At 40.3% G+C, this 22,718-nt stretch overlaps 1 protein-coding gene across 3 annotated transcripts in view; it reads right to left on the minus strand.

Annotated features, from left to right (window-relative positions):
* The window catches only part of TTC7A (tetratricopeptide repeat domain 7A), a 169,877-nt gene that overhangs the window by 135,714 nt on the left and 11,445 nt on the right, over positions 1-22,718 (minus strand). For all 3 annotated transcript variants that reach the window (XM_056488737.1, XM_056488736.1, XM_056488738.1), the window contains 5 exons: positions 13,184-13,314; positions 11,035-11,156; positions 4,622-4,700; positions 1,388-1,548; positions 890-953 (listed from right to left, as the gene is read on the minus strand). In XM_056488737.1, the coding sequence (XP_056344712.1) occupies positions 890-953; positions 1,388-1,548; positions 4,622-4,700; positions 11,035-11,156; positions 13,184-13,314 (557 nt within the window). The remainder of the gene's footprint in view (positions 1-889; positions 954-1,387; positions 1,549-4,621; positions 4,701-11,034; positions 11,157-13,183; positions 13,315-22,718) is intronic.

A 22,718-nucleotide genomic window follows, 5' to 3' on the forward strand; every position in this document is an offset into this window, starting at 1 on the left:
AAGTTTGTGGGAATGGCAATAACTTGAGCCAGAAGAACCAGACAATAAGAACAGAAGGAAGCAAAACCCAAAGTTTCCATAGTATCTCTTTTCAATTTGTCTGAAAATTATTAAAAAGTTTCTGAGAAGGTTGTCAATGATCCAAGGTTTTGAATCTTACTTTGAGGTACAAGGGACCACTCTGTATTTAAAGCAAAATACACACTGCTCACACATTTTCAGAAAACATTTCTTACACGTTTTCTGTACATTTGCATCTTCTCAGAACACGAAAATTATCAAAGTTACCATGCAGTTATTTTTCCTCCAATTTTCTGCCTGCCTCTCAAATGGATTTTTAAAGCCACCAATGCTATAAATAGAACAAATCTAATTATTTCATTGTAGCTTATTATGAATGATTGTGCATGTCACAAGATTCCTGTATCACTGCATCAGAAACTGTCAAAGATCACTCCAGACTGAAAAAGCCAAGGACTGCAGACGAAGGCATGAAAGAGTATGCACCCTGCAATTCCAATCAGCAGGTACCTCCATCACACCTGGCTTTAGGCAAGGCTCTCTTCCTCTCATTCTTGATCCATAAATCCACACAGATGTTATGAATGGAAACATGCCTACTGACAATCTATCTGGACATCAGAACCTGCATACAGCTATGGTGAATGCAGTCAATTTCTTGTCTTGATAATTCCCAAAATTCTTCACAAACATTCCACTTAATAAAAGTGGTGTCATTAATAAAAGAATAGATAGTATTTTCCACTCAGCACCTGAAGCCTTGCTTCTGTTTATCTAGGGAAGATTCTGTAAACAAAACCAACCAGGAGACATGGAAATGCTAGATATCCCTTTGCACATTAATACTACAAACTCATTTTTGGCTTACCATGGATTCACTGATTAAGAGGAGGAGAAGAGCCTCTTCTACGTTGTCTTGAGGGCAGTACACACTGAAAGACAGAATACATTTTTCTGAGGAAGGTCAAGAGTTATCCTGTCAGCTTCTTTCTCATTTCACAAGAGAAGCAGTAACTTGAAACATCTCATGCATAATTCATTTGCTAGACAATACTTTCTTTGCAGGTTCACACAATTAAAAGCTCTGCAATATATCTTAGATGAGTTATACTGAACCCTAAATAGATTATTACAATTTCATAGCAAAGACAACTCTTTGGCTGGACCTTCTTCTCCCTAGGTGGGGGAGGCGGGGGCAGGAAATCACTCAAAGTTTAATGTTTTATTTTTCCAGCAGACTTTGTAGTGGCAAGTTGAAAAATAAGAAGGCACAAAACTACTACATGACTCAGTGACATAATTAGCAGTACCAAAGAGTGTTCAAATACACTCCTTCCAGATAAATGAAATAAAAATGAACACTTACTTCTCTTCTGAGTACAGCTCAGGACTCCGACAAAGAAGATTGCTAACATAGGACTGATAGTCCTTGTTCATGAACTCAGGAAGTGGATCAGATAAAGGGCTCCAGTAACAGTCTTCACTGAGGGAATGGAGAAGTACTTGGGCTAACTGTTTGGCTGCAGTCTAGAGATTAGTACAGAAAAAGGCATATATCAGTGAAGCCTTCTCCAACACAAAAGATTCACTCTTCACCATGTTCTACCTTGAGAAGCAAATGACCAGCATGACCAGTACCACTTTCCAGAAAGCTGGAGTAGCAAAATCAGCTGCTGAGGTCTACAAAAGGGTCAGTTTCTTCCCTCCTGAGAAAAGACCAAACTTCTGCATTTACATGGTATTGTTGCAATGCCCTAGGAAAAAGATTATCAAAAAGGCCTGACAGCAAGGGATGCTTTGGTTAACAAGGACAACTGATAGCCACACAGACTGCTGAGACAATCTCACAATAGTTACTATATGGGAGGATGACGACACTATACTGTGTTCTCAGCCTCAGAATTTTGTATGCAAATCTCAGGACCACAGGCAACTTTTGTGTTAGGTTTAAAAGATCAGCCTTTCATCTGTTATCATCAATCTCCCTTGTAGACTCTTGTAGTTTCATCTTGGTACTGCTTCTCTCTTCCTGCTGCAGTAAAGGAGGGAGGAGAGAAGATGCTTAGGAACCTTACAGTGAAACAGCAACATCACGTACTTTTTTTACCATCATGCAGCTGAAGATCCTTAAATAGTTGCTTTCCACTTCATATGCACAGCTGGCAAGCTGGGCGCAAAAGGAGGCAAGTTAACTTCACTTAGCAAAACTATCTTTGGCATTTACCCTTGTCTGATACCCATCAAATCCCTAATTTCTCTCGCTGTAAATAGAGGAGCCTGTGAACAAGCTCAGAGACATCAAAATGGGTGGTGCCTTCTGTGAATTCTAAGCAGCACACCACTCTGTACTGTAAAGTAAATACTGCACAAAACAGAGGGCAGGCTGAAACTTCAGTCCTCCTGTCCTAATGCTTGCAAATAGTATTTTGCAACTTCTCCAACTGCTTCTTCTGGATATGTATTTTACAAGAAATTTACACATCGAGGTGTGTTAGGAGCCCACGAAGAGTAATTTTCTTTTAAATAGCAGGACATGTATGTCATAGATTTCATACCTCAACATCTATGGGATCAAATAAACCACACTGAGATTAAAGTTCCTATTATCAATTTCAGGAACTTGTTTTGATGCAAGGCTCTTGATTTTCATCCACCCCACCACACATGAATTCACTGAATTAGTCTAAAATGCAACCACAGTAGCATGAACTGCCTCTTGAACACCATAAAGGGAGTCTTCATAGATGGCAGTGATCTGAGTTATGATGGTGTCTCAAAGAAATGTCATCAGGTAGAACTCCCTGGAAACCCCAAGACCTTCCATGCCCTGCTACTGACAAGTTACAGAAAGCTGTCTGTTTCTAACTAAGCTTTTCTATGCTTTTTATAGCAAGTAGCCATGAGCAAAATGGCTTAGGGCCCTGCAACATTAGCCAGTATCATTTTATCATCTCAGTGTGTAATTATTTAGTCAGTTTTAGCCTGAGGAGTCAACTCTCCTATATTTTTTTCCTACAGTCTTAGAGGGGAGGGAAAATAATTTGCCAGCACCACAAAGATCTCTACTGGTTCACAAAGAAGTAGGAGTACACTTTGTGGTAAGCCATTCAGAAGGCAAGCAACAAATACTTCTAGTGTCTTTAATTTTAACATACAGTACAGTAGCTGTGTAAATTAGCTTCACTCTTGTTTTGAATAAGACCAAACAAACCAGAACAAGCCAAGACTCTGATTTATGTTATTACTGCCTTTGGCTAAAAAAAGCATCATTATGCCTGAAGAACACTGTGATCCCACAAATTAGGGGGAAAAAAAAATCATGTGTTTTACTTTTATGCTTGAAAAAGTTGTTTAATTAAGCGCATTTCTCCCTTTGCCTTCTTGATGGCTCTTTAAAAATAAATAAGAAAATGAAAATGCAACTTCTAAATCCCAGGAAACAGTACTGAACGAACACCTTGAGAGTTCCCCTAAGGGATAAATCCCCCAGGAGTGTTGTACAGCTGTCCCCAGTTGCACAGGGACAGGAGCAATTGAGCCACGTTCTGTCACAGTCTAGGAGCAGCAGATGGTTAGACTCATTTCAACAAAATGATTAAACAGGCAAGCACAAAAATACCACTGAACCCTGATCTCAGTTTGGAAAAAGATGCAACCATTTGAGTGGACAATTATTTAAGTAATTTATTCTAATTTGCTGCACAAGATTCCATATGCGTCTTTATTCTCAAAAACACTATATAAACTCATGCTCACCTCACCTGCCCAACTTCTCTAGAATGACACAAAACAAAAAGCAGAATCAGGTACAAGTTTAGCTGTAAAAGTATCAATGCTTTTAGGGCTGCAAAGCTTTCATTCCCATTTCTCTTATTCTGCAAGCTGTTGACCTTGACCTTGTCACCTCCTGAGTAACTTCAGGATGAGATCTCTCCAAGGGGAGACAGGGAAGAACCAGTTAAAGGTCTAAGAAGTTAAACAGGCACATAAATATTTCTTTACCTGAGACATTCAGGATAAAAGCATGTAAAGATGCAGAATAAAAGGAAAAAAGGATAATTTAAAACCATTAAAATCACTCTGTACTGTACTGAAGAGGGTTTTACAGAAGGAACACTGAAAGATGTCAGTCTAAAAAAGCACTGCTTGTTGTAGGAGACAGAAGTACTTAATGCTTCTACATGCAGATGCAGAAAGGTGTGCACGCACACTGAAATTGAGAAAGAAAACAAGACAGCATCACCTGAGGACAGCACTGTCAAACCAGTAACATCTGTTTCTAAGAGGGCTAGAAAATGCACTGAAATCAAGAAAGCAAAACAATTAAACAAACAAAAACCAAAACACAAACCCAACAAAAGTAGTCTACATGCCCAGGTCTGAAAGCTTGGAGGTTTCAATTGGGCAGGTCTTTGAATTAAGGGGATCACTTGACATATCACTTCCAAAAGTTAAAAAAAGAGAAAAACAAACAAACAAAAAAAAAAAAGCCAGCAATCAATCAAGTTAAGACAAACACACTTCTGTGCTACATCACTGGTCAATCAAGAGAATTCCCACACACCAGACTGCCCCACCCTCCCATCTCCCATTCCCTTACCATTTTGAAGGTCTGAGTAGCTTTTGTTTCTACAGTCCGTAGTACTTCTCGCAGACTCCTCATTCCTTTCACAATATTTCTATGGGGAAGACAGAAAAAAAAATAGTGAAAACCACCCAAAATCAGCACACTGGAGACAGAACATTTTATGATGTGCCAAAGCTCGGCAACACACCTGAAGTTCAAACCACCCATGAAACAATCACTAGCACTGAGTGTGCAGCAGCAAGACAAGCCACTCTGAGGCACAGCCAGGACAATGGCACAGAGCAAGGCAGCGACTGCAGCATTGCCTGCTCCAGATGGCTTCCTAAGAGAAGATCACATTCACATTTGATGAACAGAGGGGACATTTGGAAGCCTTTCATAGCTCATATTTATGAAGCAGATGCTACTCCTTAAAAGCATCCACATCTCCTCTTCATACACACAGATTGTACTTGTTTGAATTATATTGAGCTTACGTGATGCTTTTAAATGACGATTTCTTTTAGGTGGTGCTTAAACACCTTGTGTCTGATGGTCCAGGCACATGATGAAATTACAGTGGTTTAAACAGTTTATTATCAGGCACCTAAGTTGCAGTAACTGTCTGCAAGCACAGCTTAACCTGCAATAAGAGGGTTAGACTAAAAAAAAAAAAATTAAAAAAACATATTACTCTGCATACACCATGAGCAATTAAAGCTGACTAGTTGCCAAATGCTATCTTAATCATGTCTGTGCACTCAGAGGGATGCAGAGAGGAAAGATTAAACACTGGACATATCAGTTAACACACTGGCAGCCTATCAGCTGTTCAAGGCTAAGGACATGGCCCCACCATCATAACTGCAAAATGGTTTAACACACATTCACTGCAGGGTCAAAGCTACCCAAAGAAATACAAGCTATCAGAAAAGAAGCAATGCTGTACAAGACAGCAAAACAAGCAGTTGTACTGGTACATTAACTGTCACTTCAGCTTATGCAGGAGAATTTTCTGTGCAGACAAAAGCTACATTTCATTTAAAAACAAAGCCAAAAAAACCTTTTCTGTCAAACTGATTAAATTTTGAAGGTAAGCAGTACAGACTGCACTTGTGCCTGCTTTCATGCACTGCACACCTTCCTGCACTCCAAAATCAACATCAAACATCTGGTAACAATAAAAACCCAGGTAATTATTTTGGGGGTGCAGGGATAAAAACGTGTTTGCCATGAATATTGGCTACATAAAATGCCACCCTAAAGCTAGTAGTCACCGTATCACAGAATGCAAATGCATATGGCCTTACTTCTCATCAATACCCATCTCAGTTTTAGATTTTGAGGTAATCTGTAGACTATCTAATCATGGGCAATGTACAGGCAAGCAAAAAAGTAAGATAAGAGCAAAAAAAATGAAGACTTGTAGAGAAAAGTCTGATGCTGTCTCTTTTCCTTCTACTTTCTCCCAAGTAAAAAATGTGCTTTGAGTTATCAAGAAGAAAAAGGTGAAGAAAGTTTTTTTAGGTTGGACTTAAATACTTCAGCAAGCACTCCAACGACAGGGCCAAGACATCAGGTGCTTTTTAGTGGGTCTAGAATAGAATATACTTACAAATATGCAGTTCTGGACCTTAAGCACAAGTAGTGACCATATCCAATGGAATTGTTTACATGGTATTTACTATCAGATAGAAAAAAAATAATAAATTCCCCCATCATAACAAAATTCAGCTGCCCTTCTTGATTGCTGAAAACTACCAGTATTTTCTCTTCTTCCATGGGTGCCTTAGGAAGCTGGACAGAAGAGTTATAGAGTGTAACAGTTCTACAGCATTTTCAAAAATGCATTTATTTCGCTTTTTTTAGCATAATGATATTTGTCTTAATAAAGTGCCAATGAATTCCATTAGCCAATATCAGAAAGAAGACTAGTGACGACTTGCAAAGTCAATTCATTTCACATTTGGCACATACTTATGAGAAGAAAAACCTAAAGAATGTGATAAAAGGAGACAGCTTTTTTCCTACAAAACTAAAGCACCATTACAGTTCAACATTTTAGACCAGACCATAAAACAAGTTAAGTCTCCTGACAAAACCACCTTGCTCTGGGGTGGGGGGAAGGGGAGAAGAAAAACAAGGAACACACACACTGAAGTGAATGAATGAGTGAATTAATGGCAAATTGCTGCCCATCTGTCAGTAGTCAGGGCTGGAACCATGCAACGCATGACAAATGCTTAGGAACACCTTTAACAGATGGTAGAGGTGTAAAATGGGAGACACAGGAAGAGCACCCAGCATTCACCACCTCCCAGACAGCTGCCCCCGTGGTCAGGATCTACCAAAGAGCACCCACTTCGTCCCCTGAGCTCTCAACAATACCAGTTCTACAGGACTGAGGATTTGGTTTGGCAGCTTTTGTATTTTGAACTTTATCACACATTACTGAGCTGTGACAGAGACAGAGCACACCTGCCAGCATTCTGCAAACACAGGAGTTTGTCTTTCCACCCTACTGTTCCAAGCCAGGAGACCATCCAGGCACATTTCATTTTGAGCATATGAATTGGTCTGGTCATAACAATAAGAAATAATATATGCCCTTTATATACTACATGTGCACTTGAAGGGATTTTTTTTAAATTAAGACCTTAGGAAGTTAACAAAAAGAAAAGTATGTATTTGGAACAGAAATACATGCTATGTAGGTGCCTGGATGAGGATGCAGACATAAAGCCTCTGGCAACCCATGGTGAAAATACCTGATCTTATTTAGACTACAAACTAAACAATCTTGAGCCTCTGCAGGACTTGGATCGAGGACAACCTGGAAATCCCAGGTAATGTTGCCTCAAGCCATGGCATCATAAGTGAACATTAGATCATGGAAATTAAATGAGCTGGAAGAGTCCATAGGCCCCTATTGTACTGTGAAGAGGCCAGAAAAAGAAAGGAGAAAAAACAGGAAGGGAAAAGGACATGATCATTCAACTGCTTTGGTTTTAGTTGTAGCCTCAGTAGTGGTCAGAGCACCATTTGAGAAAAACATGATGAAGAGCAGTTTAGGATTCAGTTACAGCTAATCTAATGAAAATGAACACAGACAATCATGGTCACGAACTGTAACAAAGAGCAACTTGAAAGTCCAGTCAGTCCAACTTGGCATAAAAATATGTTTTGTGCATGTACCCTGTTAATATAGATTAATTATCAGTTTGTGAATCAAAGCGGTCATACCAGAGTTATGTCATATAGTTTTGTTAACACTACATAAAATTTTAAGACACAAGAAAATAAAGAAGTACACTGTTCTCTATGCAAATTGCTGGGAAAAATATTGACAATAAAGGAGTGAATTGTGGACACAGAGATCTGCAAAGACAATCCCCCAACAACATGGTCACCAGCAGATCATGTTCTTATCCCCACTCATTTACTGCTAAAACAGTCAGTTGCTGACAGATGAGACCATGTAAATAGAATTACATGGCAGTTTGCAGCATCACCTCTCCAGCATAAAGCAGTACCCAAAGCACAGAAACAGTAGCAACACCACTGCCTCTGCCCACCTCCTTTTGCATCTTTGCACCTCACTCAGGTTTCTAACAAACCATACCCTCTCCTTAAACAGCTGCTCATGCACAGACACAAAAAGAAAAGGCAGTAAGAAATGAGCCTAATATTCATACATCTGAATTAGGAAAAAAAAAGCCCAAAACAAACAAATCAAGCAAAAGTGCAGATGATAACACGAAGACAACTGGCTGCCTCTTACAGTATGACAGCACCTGCTTTCCTACGTTCTGCATCCACAGCATCAACATTCCCCACTGGAGGACCAAAAGAAAGCTTTCTTGGGTTGCAGCACAGCAAACAACTGCAGGAAATTAGTCTTCAGTGACAAAATGTTTTTCCATGGCATCTGATTAAAAGCGTCTGTGACTTTTACAGCTGCAAGACTTGCTGGTCCTTACAGCTGGCAGTTCAACACCTGAAAGGAAGACTGGACTTCTCTTTTATATTGGTGTCTTCTTTCCACTGCATAGTGCAAGAGAAAAGGGCATCCCTGACCACACTCCAAGAAGAGCACATCTGATCCTGCCAGCAGGAACAAAAGCATAACAACAGCACTCATATCCCTCATCTCCTGCCTGTTGAGACAAGAATAAAGCACTCACTCTTCCTTTTGTACACATGTAGCACTGGGGAAGGACATCCCATCTGACAGAAACTATGCCCTGACAGCTTGAGCAGTCAGCATCCAAGGCTCATTTCCTACCTGAACATGCTGGAAGCAGTAAGGGGAACAAAAGCATTTCTTTGAGCTGATCAGTATCAGGTGGAGTAATCTATTATATTCATGAAGCATCCTAAAAGGCTTCTTCCCATATCCCTCCCCTTTCCTTAATCTATCCCAATGCTGCTTATGCCCTCTTGTGGCAGAAACCACACACACATTAGTTTCAGCTGCGGGGGCGGACAAGCTGCCACATCCCACCAGGCTCCTTTTCTCCCAGAGGACCTACCAACCCCTGCTGCTGTTTCTCACCTGCACTGCAGAAGGTAAGGAGCCCGTGGGATTCCACTCCCATCCCAGCTGCAGGAGCTCCACTGCTCTTTCATCAGAAGACAGCTATGGAGAACATTTTGCTGCTACTGCAGCAATTCAGCTTATAATCAAAGCACGACTTAATTCACATTTGTATTTTGCTTCAAATTGTTTTCCTGTAAAGTTTTTTGTGGTTTGTTTTTGTTTAGGATTTGGTTTTTGCTTTTAAGTCTATCATTAAAATAATATGAAAAGGGAGCACACAGGGCCCCCAGTAACAGACAAAATATCACACTAGATATAATGAACTCATCACTGATGAAGACTGAACATATAGTGTTGCTGAATAAAATGAACATGAGTTTAATATTCAAAAGGTGCCTGGAGGATATCAGTGCCATATGTTCCAAATGGGATTTTATTTTACTACATAGTTTATGAGCTTACTGGCAAGACCTGAGCTTTTTGTTTGCCATGAGAAGGGCAGAAGGTTAGGAAAGCACATACTGTGCCACAGCTGGCCAACCCCAGCTCACCTGGGAAAACCACATACCAAGCAGATACTAAGACTATGTTTTACAAGTTCATACTTTGCTTTATGCATAAACTTGTACTTGCCTGACTAAAGATGTCATTTTACAACGTCTGAGCTTTGTTTTTCAAAGCCCCCAGGTTAAAACAAGGCTTACCTGAAGGCACATCTGGTGGATATGCTTAGAGGTACAGCTTTGCTCTACACACATGGAGAACAGTGGCTATTTGCAGTTGCATTTAAAATCATCCTTGGGGGATAAAAAGTCAGCAAAAAAGCCCCAAACAAGAAGCAACCCTCCTCCTCCAGCAGAATCAAAAAATGGCATCAGTTTTCTACCAAAGGATTTAAACTGACTTTTGCTGTGGGTTTTTTTTTCCCTAGTTTTCTTCTTTTCAATCTTCCCTACTTTTGGTTTTTTTTTTGCTTTCTTTTCCATTTTACTCAGCAGGAAAACAAGTGAAGAAAATGAAAGTATCTTTCACTGGGGGTGAAGGCAAAAAAAAAAGCCAAAATTAAATATTTGTGAAGACAGTTTGTAGTGAGAAACCCAGTACCTGACTCCTTGATAATAAATGACATAATATGGTGTAAGCAGAGGACTGAGGAAGGATAGATTCTTACAAGTACTGTGTATAAATGCTGAAGAGACACTCTCCTAGATGACAAAAATCTCTCCATTGGACAACCAGAGTTAATTATGTTTTGAAGACAAGGCCTAGTTAAGGGAACAGCATGTCCTCACAATGGCCTTTGGAAGTGGGCATTCACAGTGTCTTTTCTGCTGATTTTGAAAAGGTTTTTCTGTAGGCTCATGAAATTCTCTGTAGGCTTGTAGACATTAGCTCTTCCTGCCTTTCTGAAGCTCACTGGGAGCTGTATTTCAGAGGCATAATAAATACCCTGGAGCAGCAGTGTTCCCATGTACATTCTCCATAGTAAAAACACACAGATGTGGGGCATTGATTGGGATATTTAAGACCTTAGACAAACAAACAAATAAATAAATTAAAGAAACTACCTCTAAGACTTCACTTAATTCTAAACCAAGCACTGTGGCTGAAAATTTTAAGGGCACACAGTAATATAAATTCCACTCCCCTTGTCTCCACAGGAAACAAAGCTGAGTCAAGACAAGAATATTGTTCTACCCCACCCTACTTGTAGGTCTGGAAAAATTATGCTTAAGACTCTTAAGAAAGACAGAGAGATGCAAACAGGAGAAAGGGAAGGACACTGAGGAGACTTGAGGTGAGCCAGCAGCCAAAAGTCGTAACAGAACACAAGAAAAAAATCAGTCTTCATCTGAGACAAAACATGCAATATTATCTAATTTTATTAATATCTGCATCCACCTACCCTTTCTTTAACTGAGTCACGTAGGCACTCTGTAGAGCTGCTTCCAGAAAATAGGAAAGTTCAAACTCAGAGTAAGTCACATGGCTACCCTTGACGCTCCTTGAATGTGTGTTGTTTAAGGTCTGTAAGGGAAAAAAGGAAATACCTGGGAATACAGATAACTGTCAGAACTAGCCAGGTCCTCATGAGCCAGTGACATCTTCAACAATAAAATGCTACATTTATTAGTTATTAAAAAAGTTATAAAATCCATTTTAAAATAAATTATATAATGACTTCCATGAGATATTCTGCATGCAATATGAGTTTTGAAACATCATCCATTATTACTTGTTAACCCTTACTAAAGTAAATAGAAAGCTATATATTAACACCAACAGCTTGGGAAATACCACTCAAACTACAAGGATCCAGCATGGATCAATAACAATACAATGTTTAAGTAGGTTTATTTAGTTCAATGCAACATAAATATTTGTTAAAAGCTAGCAAGTCATCAGGAGTCTTGATGGAAGAATCTTAATCTTTCCTCTATTTGTCCCATCAAATGTTTCTTGGTTTTGCTTCCTCACTGGTAACCTCACAAGCCCATTCCCTTGCTGAAAGTTGCCTCCTCAAAGCAGGCTTTTTCATCTAGGACTGGAGAAGGACTATGAACTTCTACTACATCTGTCATCAATCCTGCATTTTTGTCTTTGTGGCCATACACAACTACGTGAAAGAAAGTTGTAGAGAGATAGAGGTCAGTCTCCTCCAAAGTTACAAGTGACAGGACAAGAGGAAATGGCCTCAACTTGTGATTTAAGGAAAAAATTCTTCACTGAGTAGCCCAGCACTGGAACAAGCTGCCCATGGAAGTGGTTGAATCCCCATCCCTGGAAGTGTTCAAAAAGCATGTGGTGTAGGCACCTGGCAACATGGCTTAGCAGCAAACATGGCAGTGCTGAATTAAAAGCTGGCCTCAGGAAACCCAGAGGTCTTTTCCAACCTTACTGATTCTATGATTCTAAGTGAATGAATTACAGGTCAGACCCTGTCCCTTCTTCACAGACCCAAGCCGTCAGTAAAGAAAAAAAATTAAAGTGTCTAGGACTGGCAGGAACTCATCCTTCCACAATGGAAGCACAGGAATAGTTTAAATGTAAGGAGACTATTCTGTTTTCTTCTGCAGAGAAACAGAGCAGGTTGCTTGTTAGTTGGCTTTTTTAAATGAATTTTTATACATGCACTAAGCTTGGTTTTTCTTGTTTCAATGCAATTAAAAACAAAACCTGAAACAGATACACATATTTGCTACTGAGAAAAGCAGCAGAATCTGGTCAAAAGGCCTTTCAGCTACAGAACAGACAACAGTGCATTGCCATCAGTACTGCTGATGTTAAGCAGAATGTGTGGCATAGGAAGGGCATGGAAGCATTTGCTATGTCCTGTAAACTCAGCTAGGCAAAGTTTGTATGTGCCCAGCAAATCAGTGGCACATATTATCTGCATGGCTCATTATTCATCCTACCTACCACTACCTAAGCAGTTACTTGCTGCTAATCACAGAATGGTTTCATTTGGAAGGGACCTTAAAAGATAATCTATCTTCAATGCTCCCTACCACAGGCAGGGACATCTGCTATACCAGGCAGCTCCGGGCCCCACCCAGCCAGGCCTTCCAGGGAAGGAGGATCTATGTCCTAATGGTCTGGATTTCTCAAGGTTCACTTGGAAAAGGTGAAACACTGGTAATTAAACTGCTATGGCTGACCCAAAATGGTTTCTTGCAGCTCATTAGGGCTATGTATCATTTACACAGTAGGTGTATAAGATGTCTTGCCATGCAAAGTTCATAGTTTCTCTTTAGCAAGGGCTAAACTTGAGAGACAACTTGTGCATATCTGAACTATTTGGTGCTTTACCACAGGCAAAACTTATTTCCAGACCAATTCCCTCCCCAACATTCATTCTCAGAGGAAAGAGGTAGAGGCTGGCTAAACCACTGTTTTGCAAATGATTTTATGGAGACACCTCACTCTTTCCAACTTGTTCTCATATTCCTTGCTATGAGCACTTGACATTTCTCCATTTTCTTTATTTTTGCTGTCAAAACCCTGGAAATTCCACCCAGGCCACCAGGCAATATCCTAAGCACATTTCTTCTTACCTTCTCCAGCTCCTGCAAGTATACCTGGGCAATAACACATGCTCTCTCAAAACAAGCCATGGCTTCCTCCTCCCTTTCACACAGTCGAGCACGAGAGGCAATCGAGTTGGTTGAGCGCTCCAGTGACAAACCTGCAAAATGCCAACATGTCCTTTAACTGAAGCCCACCAACAGCACTATGGCCATATTATGCTTAATTTACCAGCTGACAGGAATGCTTTTCCACATGTGGTTTCCCTCTTAATTTGATGACTTTTGGGACACTACCCCCATGAAAATACAATTCCTACACATGCAAGGCATCTTTGTCATGCTGCTCTAACACACAGTACCACTGCACACTCCTACTGTGCCTTTCAAACACTTTATGAGCACAGGACACACAATCCCTCTGGCAGGAATCAGCAGAGAAATTAAGGCCTGTATTTCCAAAGACAGGCTGGCACTGAATTTGATCATTTTTAGGCATCTGCTACTTCAAGTGAAGCTTGAAATAAGCAGCAGTGTTGAGAGGAAAAAACAAACAAAAAAAAATCCTTAACTGGAAAATGATACAGAAACAAAGTTGGAAAATCTGATGCCTCTCTTGGAAAATCTGAGCACATGCAGATTGCTCATGGACACACAGCAAGCACTTGGCAAGGCACAAGAGACTCAACCACAAGATCATTCCCTTTCCAAAGGAAGGAAAAAACCCTGGCTTTTGTATTACTGAACTTCTTTCTTGTGTCATTATCCAACCCCACCAACAAACACAGAGTATGTTAATTGAAGATGCACAGCTTCTGGTCCCTACATTAAAAATTTCTACTATCAGACCCTTGTCTGGCATCACACTATGACATCCTTTATATCCTTAAATCTAATTGAATAGGCTACACATCCATATACCACTTTTACTCTGATTGGTACAGGTTCTTATGCCACATTGGATCTCTACAAGACACCACTGCTTGAAAACTTGGATCTTCACTAATCACAACTGCACTGCTCAGTAGCCCAACATAGGTTGCAAAAAGTTCAGCACATGCATTCCAATGAATTTTTTATATAACAACATTCCCTAATAACAATAACAAAATGGAAGTTGTAATACAAAATTCTAGTGTTCCTGACACAGATCCACAGAGGTGACAAAAGAAGAAAAGGATTCAGCTGTCCAGACAGCTCTCCGAGAAAGTAATTTCAACTGCTGCAGCATGTGGCTAGGGGTTTGTGAGGATCCACCACAGGCACCAGCCATGCTTTCCTGAACTTCCACCATTGGAGAGGCACAGCACCTCAGTCTGCTCATCCCAGGAGTCCTAGCAAGAGGCTGCTGTGAGGCAGCAATGGGCAGCCAGGCTTCCCCATGATGTACGATACAGTCTGGGCACTCATGCTGCAGGAGCCTGAGGTTCCTAGGCAGTCTTAGCTTTGTTTATTTCTAATGCTCAACATTTGTTTTGTCCCCTTGGTTACTCTGTGAGGAGTTTCCCTATTTCATGTCTTACATTTGAGCCAGACATAAGCAGTTAGTTCAGTGGGTTGAGAAAAGGCCTCCCTAGTTCAAGCTCAGGAGGTGGCTCCCCACTCCTTCTGTCCTTTCCCAAGTTAGAAGTACACTGTGTGTTCCTCCAAAGATCTGTACCTTGGAGGAACACACATTCGTACCTTTCACCTCTGAAAATACAGACCAGAGTGGAACAGGAGGACTGAATTTACTTCAGACTGACAGAATGTGTGGGACAGGGATGACAATCATTTTGCTGCTTTTAACTAATGCCCAATCTGTGTTTTCTTCTTCTGATGAGCACCTTGTACAGCATCCAGATATAACAGATTTCATCTCTAGTTCATCTACGAAGTCTCTGTCTTTATACCATGGGTTGTTTTCCTATTATTTCAATGCTTCCCTTTTCCAATCCTGTAACTTTGTAATGAGTGAAGGGAAAATATAGTCATTAATTCTCTTTACAGCAAAAGAACAAACCAAAAGTATCCAGTGCTACAGTCAGAACAAATAACCTGCAAATAGTCTTCTTACATCTATCTCAGTTTTATCTACCTCTGAATTTCTAGTCATTCCCCTTAAGGGAAAATAAATTTTAAGAAGTCTGCATTTCAGAGTCATTCCCCTTAAGTGCAAAGTAGGGCTGAGGATCCTGCAAAAAAAAAAAAAATCCAGTACAATGCACTGACATTCATATACTAGCAGCATTTAATCAAACTGCAAGAGCACACAGTCTGTACGGGGGCGTTCATCGTGGGAGATGTCACACACAGATAGAACAGGCTGATAAAAAGCCATTTACATACACGCTACAGCCCACTGCAAGGAGTTACTATCTCTAAGCTCTGACACGGAGGAGGAAAGCAAGCAGCCTCTGCCAGCATCAGTTACTGACAACAAACATGCCCATCCATGCAAGTCAGAAAAACAGAGCTGGGGCTGATCAGAGACAGGGGAAGGAACATCTCCAAAAGGATTCCTGCCACAGTAAGCATCCAGCAACATACAGTATGTTAAAACAGATACTATGCTACACTGCACTGCTTGTAAAGGGCTAGGAGGAAAAATGACCCACATGATGGGACATTAGTCATAGTTCTCTCTCTAATACAGTATGCACTGACCTGATGTCATTCGAGTACAACATCTACAGAATCCAAACAGGGCTTTTCTTCCCTACCACAGAAATGCAAGGAAAAGAAAAATTAGAGCAAGCAGACTGCAAATCCAGTGTACAAGGGGAAGAACACAAGAAAAACAGTCCTACTCTTGCAGCCACCAATTCAGTTCTCATAGTACAAAGCCCCAACAATAAGACTTGCTTAGGCTGTAGTTGGGTAAGACTTGACAAGTCTTTCAGCACAAAGAGCACAATTTGCACTAACTCTTGTCCATCCTCCAGTTACCAGCACAGAAAAAACTTTGCAGCACAACACACAATTTAAATTCAACTCAGTTTCCATAACGTGTCAGAAAGCCACTACAAAGCATGTTACTTCCACACTGGGTTTAGCAAGAAAAGTGGAGCTATTGCCAAGACAGAATTAGCTTCCAAGTAAATCATAAGGCTACATGCTTTCTTGTTAGCTGGTTAAGATAAAGGGAATCAGGTATTTTTCACAATCAGCTGTGATAAGAGAATACCAACTTAAACCTTATCTATACTAAGATTTTTCTCATACTAATCAGATGCCCAAATTTAAATAGATACATACCTATATACTGTAATAGTTTATCATACAGTGCAGACAGCTTTCTGATAGAGCATGGCCCAGGCTCAGGATTTTGAGATTATCCTCCTTTGAAAGAACAAATTCTATCCACTTCAGAGGAAGTAACTTTTTACATATAGAAATGCTGCTTTTCTCTCCTGCATAAAGGCAAGGTTTTCATTCACCTCCTATTGTTCTCCCAATGATTCATCTCTGGCTCTTCACCTTTCTATAATCTTGGCCCCTTCTTTCCTGCCCCCAAATCTAAGCTGCATTTATGTAAGAAAAAACTCAAATCCATAAGGTTTGTAAGACGTACCACTGGACTAATCTCTTCCTTGAGTTGAAATGCACTGCTCTCATATATGGAAATCTGAAAGGGGAAATTTTATGAAGGCTTATTTCCACTTTCATCTCAGTCATTCCCTGCCAAGGGAAGACACTGATATTACATAGCTCCAATGCTCTGGTGATTTACCAGAACTGGAACACCCATGCACACATGGATTCTCAGCAACACAAATGGGATGAAAATCCATGCTGGAAGAATCCTTGAAGGTCCACAGTCTGACTTTCTACACAAAGAAAGGCCAGCTCAGGGTGTTACCCAGCCTGGTCTTGAAAGCCTCAGTGCACAGATGGAGACTGCACATGGACTAGGGAGGAGATTAAGGTGGCTTTATTTTTCTATGGTACATAAACTAGCTCATCAAACAGCAGTGCTCCTCCTTCCAAGTAGGAACAAAGTACCAATACTCTCACAGGTTCTTTTAACTTTCCTTTTTACACAGACTTCAAGCTTCCTACACTTGGATGAATTTAGACAAGGAGGGAATGGTGGGTTGATGCAAGGTGCAAGAATTCAGGGTCATCACTTTGACCAACAGTGCCAGCCTGCAGCTGCTAAAACCCCACAGCTCAGGAGCATCAGAGCTACCTGGCAAGCTAAAGAAGAGATCAAAGAAAAACAGCATGAAGAGCCATGATCCCAAACTCATGTGTTGCATCCCAGTGCTGTGTGTTGAACACACCCATGGCAACCTGAAGCAAAAGACATATTAGTGTGGAACTTACAGCCCTGCCAACAGCAGCAGCCCCAGTCTGCAGAGCAAGGTTCTACTGTCTGTGCTCCTGTGCCACACAGACAGGCCAGCCTGGCCAGAAGACAGTGTGATGCTAAGATAAGTGCATGTAATAGTTTTACTCTACATGCAGGAAGGTAAGTCATTTGTCTTGAGCACATTCTCGTCCTGGAAAATTCCAGGTCACTGTCCCCAAGCAGAGAATGCACTTCACTTCTAGCATGTGGCCTTCAGTCTTGTTCAGAAATGTGGCTCTAGGAAATTAACTAGCATTGAAACAAGGCTATTTTTAAGACTTCAAACATATACACGTGCATGCTGACTAATCAACATGCATCAGAATACTGAACACTTTTCAGAGACAAAATTCAAAAGCACAACCAAACAGTCCTCAACTAACCCATTCCACTACAGTGTCTTGGAAAGCAAAATAGCCCAAACCTCAACAAGTAGCAACTGGGATTAGTTAGACATAGGCAAGACCCAGCACCATGCATTATTTCTGCCACAACTCACAGCAGTTTAAATAATTCACAACCTGATCTTGATACTTATCTCACCCGCAAATAAGCTCTGAATTTTTCAGCAGGGCTTATTTGCAATGCAAATAGAAGAGGGGAAAGAAAGACCTAGAAGCCCTTGATTTTGAACACATTGATTCATATTGCAGCCCGTGAAAGGTGGGGATGAAGAGATAAGTTCTGCTGTTCAAGAAAGCTGCATGTACTTCTTTCACTGCTGCTTCCTATTATACAGAATTATTATAAATTTCTGGCAATTTGTTACAATCTTGAGGTATTTTTCATGTAAAAGTCTCAAAGGCAGAAAGGCAGAAAATTCCAGTAACCCCATGTAAAATTATCTGAAGACCTTTCTAACTATGAACTGGGAATGAAGCTTAGATTAAGCAACCTGTGAAAGCTGCTCAGTTGCATCAATGCAGAAGTCAAGATCTCCTACTCCCCACTCTCCTACTAGATGCAATAAACCAATGCTAACAATGCTACTCTAATTATTTTCAAAGCAAGACCTCTATCTGGTTAGACTTGTAATTACAGCTCAAGTTTATTGCTAAAATTAGGACAGCTTTTTGATCAAGTGGCTGTGAAGCCAGAAGGCAGCAAGCACTCCCCTGAGATGCAACCTCAGTCCTCTGCTGTCAGTCAATGCTGTGCAGGCTCTGCATCACACCACATATCTTATGCATAGCAGACATCAGCAACTTCAGTCCACAGACACTAACTCTGTGGAGCATATCCAGACCTGCACAGCTGGCTGTTCTTAACCTTCATGGCATGCCTTTTAATCTTTGCTTTAATCTATAATACACTGGTCTCCAAAATTCTTTGATCATATTAAGAAAAAAAATAAATCTGAGCATGCATACCAAACATAGGCATATAGTTATATACAGACATTGCTTCATGAACTGCTTATTATATATTTATGTATTTATTTTTTCAAAAATATCTGCTAAATAACATGCTACCGACAGCCATCTGTCAGCAGAGGAAAAGCCCTGCAAATTTAGAACACGTAACTTTTTGTAAAAGCAAAAAGGCATAATTCACCTTTAAGTCTGACAACTATTTTAACCATTTTGCCAGGAAACAAACACTGAGCTGTGGTGTGTACAGATTTTCATGGCCATTTTCCATTTCATTACAAACTAGATTCTATTTAAAAGTCTTGTGTTTATAAAGTTAATCCAAATTATGCCATCCTACAGCACTTTGTGCATTTCTGGGCCACACTATGCTCCTAAGCAGATCTTAATGTATTTCATTATTGAATCAGAATGTGGCAAGCTCCTTAAGCTGAGACATATTAGAAACATTTATACTTCCATACTACTATACACCAAGCTTCCCACACTGCCCAGTTTCTTCTAATACCTGTTTCTTCCAGTCTTTGGCAATGTCTTCTATGTCTCTTTCAAAGGGAAGCATTTTAGTTTGCTGCCATATAGTTTTTTCATATTACTTCAGCTATTTTTCCACAGCAGGAAAAACAAGTGTTTCCCCAATGGTATGTTTTTTCGTATTTTGCTTTTACATAAAAAAAGCTCGAGGGGCTACTAAAAATGTAAGTACTGAAATGAGTGTCATTAGACCTCATTGACTAGATCCAATTGGGCTGTCACTGTTTTTACCTGATTGAAGAGCTCATGCTAATAATGTAAGCTCTGACATTGTTACCATTCACTTGTGCTCCTACTTCTAGTATTACCTGAAATCCACAGGTTTTTGAGGGACTCTTTAAGGTACAGGTCTATTTCATAAGGGTTAGTTTAATTTAAAACAGACAATATAATACATAAATCCATTTAAATAGGCACAAGTGAGCTGCAACATATGAAAGTGAATGAACTAGTGAGGATGCCCTTCCACAGTGTGAAACACCCTCTGTTTTGTAAGACACTTTTGTGGGCTCTACATGACACAAGACTCTCTAACATACAGACTAAGTGAGGGTACCACTTTCAATAAAATACAATATTAAAGATTTATTTCAATGTGGAGCACTTCTTTTTGCTGGTGGATTTTTTTAAGAAAAAAATAAATATAATACTTTTCTTCTGCACTACAATAGATCATCTTGCTCAATCTCTGGGGCACATGCACCACTTTGGGTGCTATAACATATTGACATATTGATTGTCCTGGTATAAGTGGCCACTTCTATTCTGTGACATCAAGATACACTTACTGGAGCAATGCTCTGAGGCACAGCAAACACAGCAATCAGCAATCTCTTACAGCCCCATATCTAAAGATTTGGACAACACCATCCACATCCTCATGGCATACTGCAGATATGACTTTTGTCCCCTGGTATAAATACAACAGGAAGAAGCAGAAGAGAAAAAATGCTAAGTTGAAGGGGCACAAGGGAGGGGAGATGGTATTGATGACCAAGTACTGGAATTTATTCAGCTTGAGTTCATCTGTACCACAGTTAAGCAGCATCATCAGCAAGAAAGTTCTCTTCTAGCTGCAAAGCCACTGAATCAGACTAGCCCTAGAATGCTGAGTTCAATTTTTGGCACCTCACTACCTCAAGAAAGACCTTGAGGTGCTGGAGCATGTGCAGAGAAGGGCAATGGAGCTGGTGAAGGGTCTGAAGCACAAGTGCTGTGAGGAGCAGCTGAGGGAGCTGGGGGTGCTTAGCCTGGAGAAAAGGAGTCTCTCTACAATTACCTGAAAGGAGGGTATAGCAAGGTGGGGGTCAGTCTCTTCTACAACACACCGAGTAACAGGACAAGAGAAAATGGCCTCAGGTTGTGCCAGAGCACATCTCAATTGGCTATCAGGAAAAATTTATTCACTGAAAGAGCAGTCAGGCATTGGAACAGGCTGCCCAGGAGTTACCATCTCTGGAGGTTTTTCAAAGATGTACAGATGTAGTGCCTAGGGACATGGTTTACAGCTGGATTTGGCAGTGCTTGGCTAATGAGTTGCACTTCATGATCTTACAGATCTTTTCCAATCTAAGTGATTCCATGTGTATTTCGGGAGCAGAAGGGAGATAAAGGAAGAGTAATTCATATTTTACTACACTGATTTGTATCAAATACCCAAGACAATCCTACTTAAAGTTACTAGAAGGGACAGAGCCTGCAAGGACTAACAAGCTTGTTACCCTGTCACTTAAAAAATAGAAACATTTGAAGCTTACTCCAGTGCAAACCATCACATGGACATAACCACTGGACATATATCATGCTACAGAACAGAGTCCCAGGATGACACCACCATCACAGCCATCTAAAATCTACCTCTAGCTTAGGCTATCTGCAAGTATGATTTATTCATTCTCTTCTAGTGAAAGTAAGTTTAGCACATTGTTTCATTTAACCTTACATTGTTCCATTTCCTCAGAAAAGAATGGGCAAATACTCTTCCACCTCCTGATGCTGCTAACCCCACAGCTTTAGAGAATTCATAGTGCAGAAGGTGGAGAAGATTTTATACATGTGTGCCATCACCATAGTGCCATGCAACTATATGCGAGGAAGGGAGCAGAATAACTAAACTTGACCATTACAGAAACCAAGTCACATTAACTAAAGGAACCAGAAATCGCATTTGTGCATAGCTGACTGTGCTAGAAGTGCAAACTACCTCTAAAAAGATAAACCATCTGATGCAACAGCAGAGAAAAGCTCATGAACACAACAGAAAAGCCCAAGTACATCAAGAATACTAAGGCTGGGCTTGGCAACTCTTTCACATACAATTAGGAAAGCAGTGACACAAAGGCACACAATTCACCAACATGCAACAGGTTCAAAGTCATTGTCACAACAAAAAGGCAACCCCAGGCTCCTAAAAATGCTTCTCTGAAACCCCAAATAAAACATACTAATACTAGGTCCTTTTATCAAGACATCAACATCTACAAAGTGGGACTTTTGCCTATCAGAGCTACTCTGATGCCAGCATGAATTAACAGCATACTTCCTGTCTTGCTGTCAGAATTGTGAAAACTAACACTTTGAAGCACATACCAGGTATAGAACAAAGTCTCTCTCTCTCTCTCTGATGTGGATTAACATTTAAAAGATGCATCTTTTGCCAAGCAAAAGTGAAAACAAGTTCTGCCAACAAAACGTCTTATTTTAATTTTAATATCCTATTGTATCAAACATCCTTTTGGCTGGAACTCCATTTTTCTAATGGCCAGGCAAAGAAACTAATTTTATTATTTAGGCTCTGTTTAAAGGCACCCATCTCCCACAGATCTCAGTTCCTAGAGAGATGAATCTCAACCTTCTGTAGTCATCAGAAGATTCCAACAAAGGAATTCATGCCCTGCCCGACCCTTAAAAAAACCAAACAAACCAAACAAAACAATACATAAAAACCCATACCACCAAAAAACAAACACACCCAAAACCAAAAAATGCAACATAAATTCTTCTCTTCTACTGTGTCCCACTAAGTTCTACTTAGACACAGCAGCAGCTGAAATTACTGTCAAAACTAACCTCACCAAGGAGCCCCAAGGAAAATAGCAATTAAGTAACAGAGAGAATGGCAAGCAAATGTATCATCTCAAAAGCAGCACAGAGGTTAACAGTTGCACGCTGGAAAGTGTTCATCATCCTCATGAAGCCCATTATCACTGAAAAGCCATATCTGTGTATGAAAAAAAAAGTGAAATCAAAGTTTTATGTTTACTATCACCCAAACCTATGCTTTTCTTATCTCAGCTTTGTGCCCAGTATAATGCTTGCTCTTTATGAT

This window comes from Oenanthe melanoleuca, chromosome 3, assembly GCF_029582105.1.
Source record: "Oenanthe melanoleuca isolate GR-GAL-2019-014 chromosome 3, OMel1.0, whole genome shotgun sequence".
Classification (NCBI taxonomy): domain Eukaryota; kingdom Metazoa; phylum Chordata; class Aves; order Passeriformes; family Muscicapidae; genus Oenanthe; species Oenanthe melanoleuca.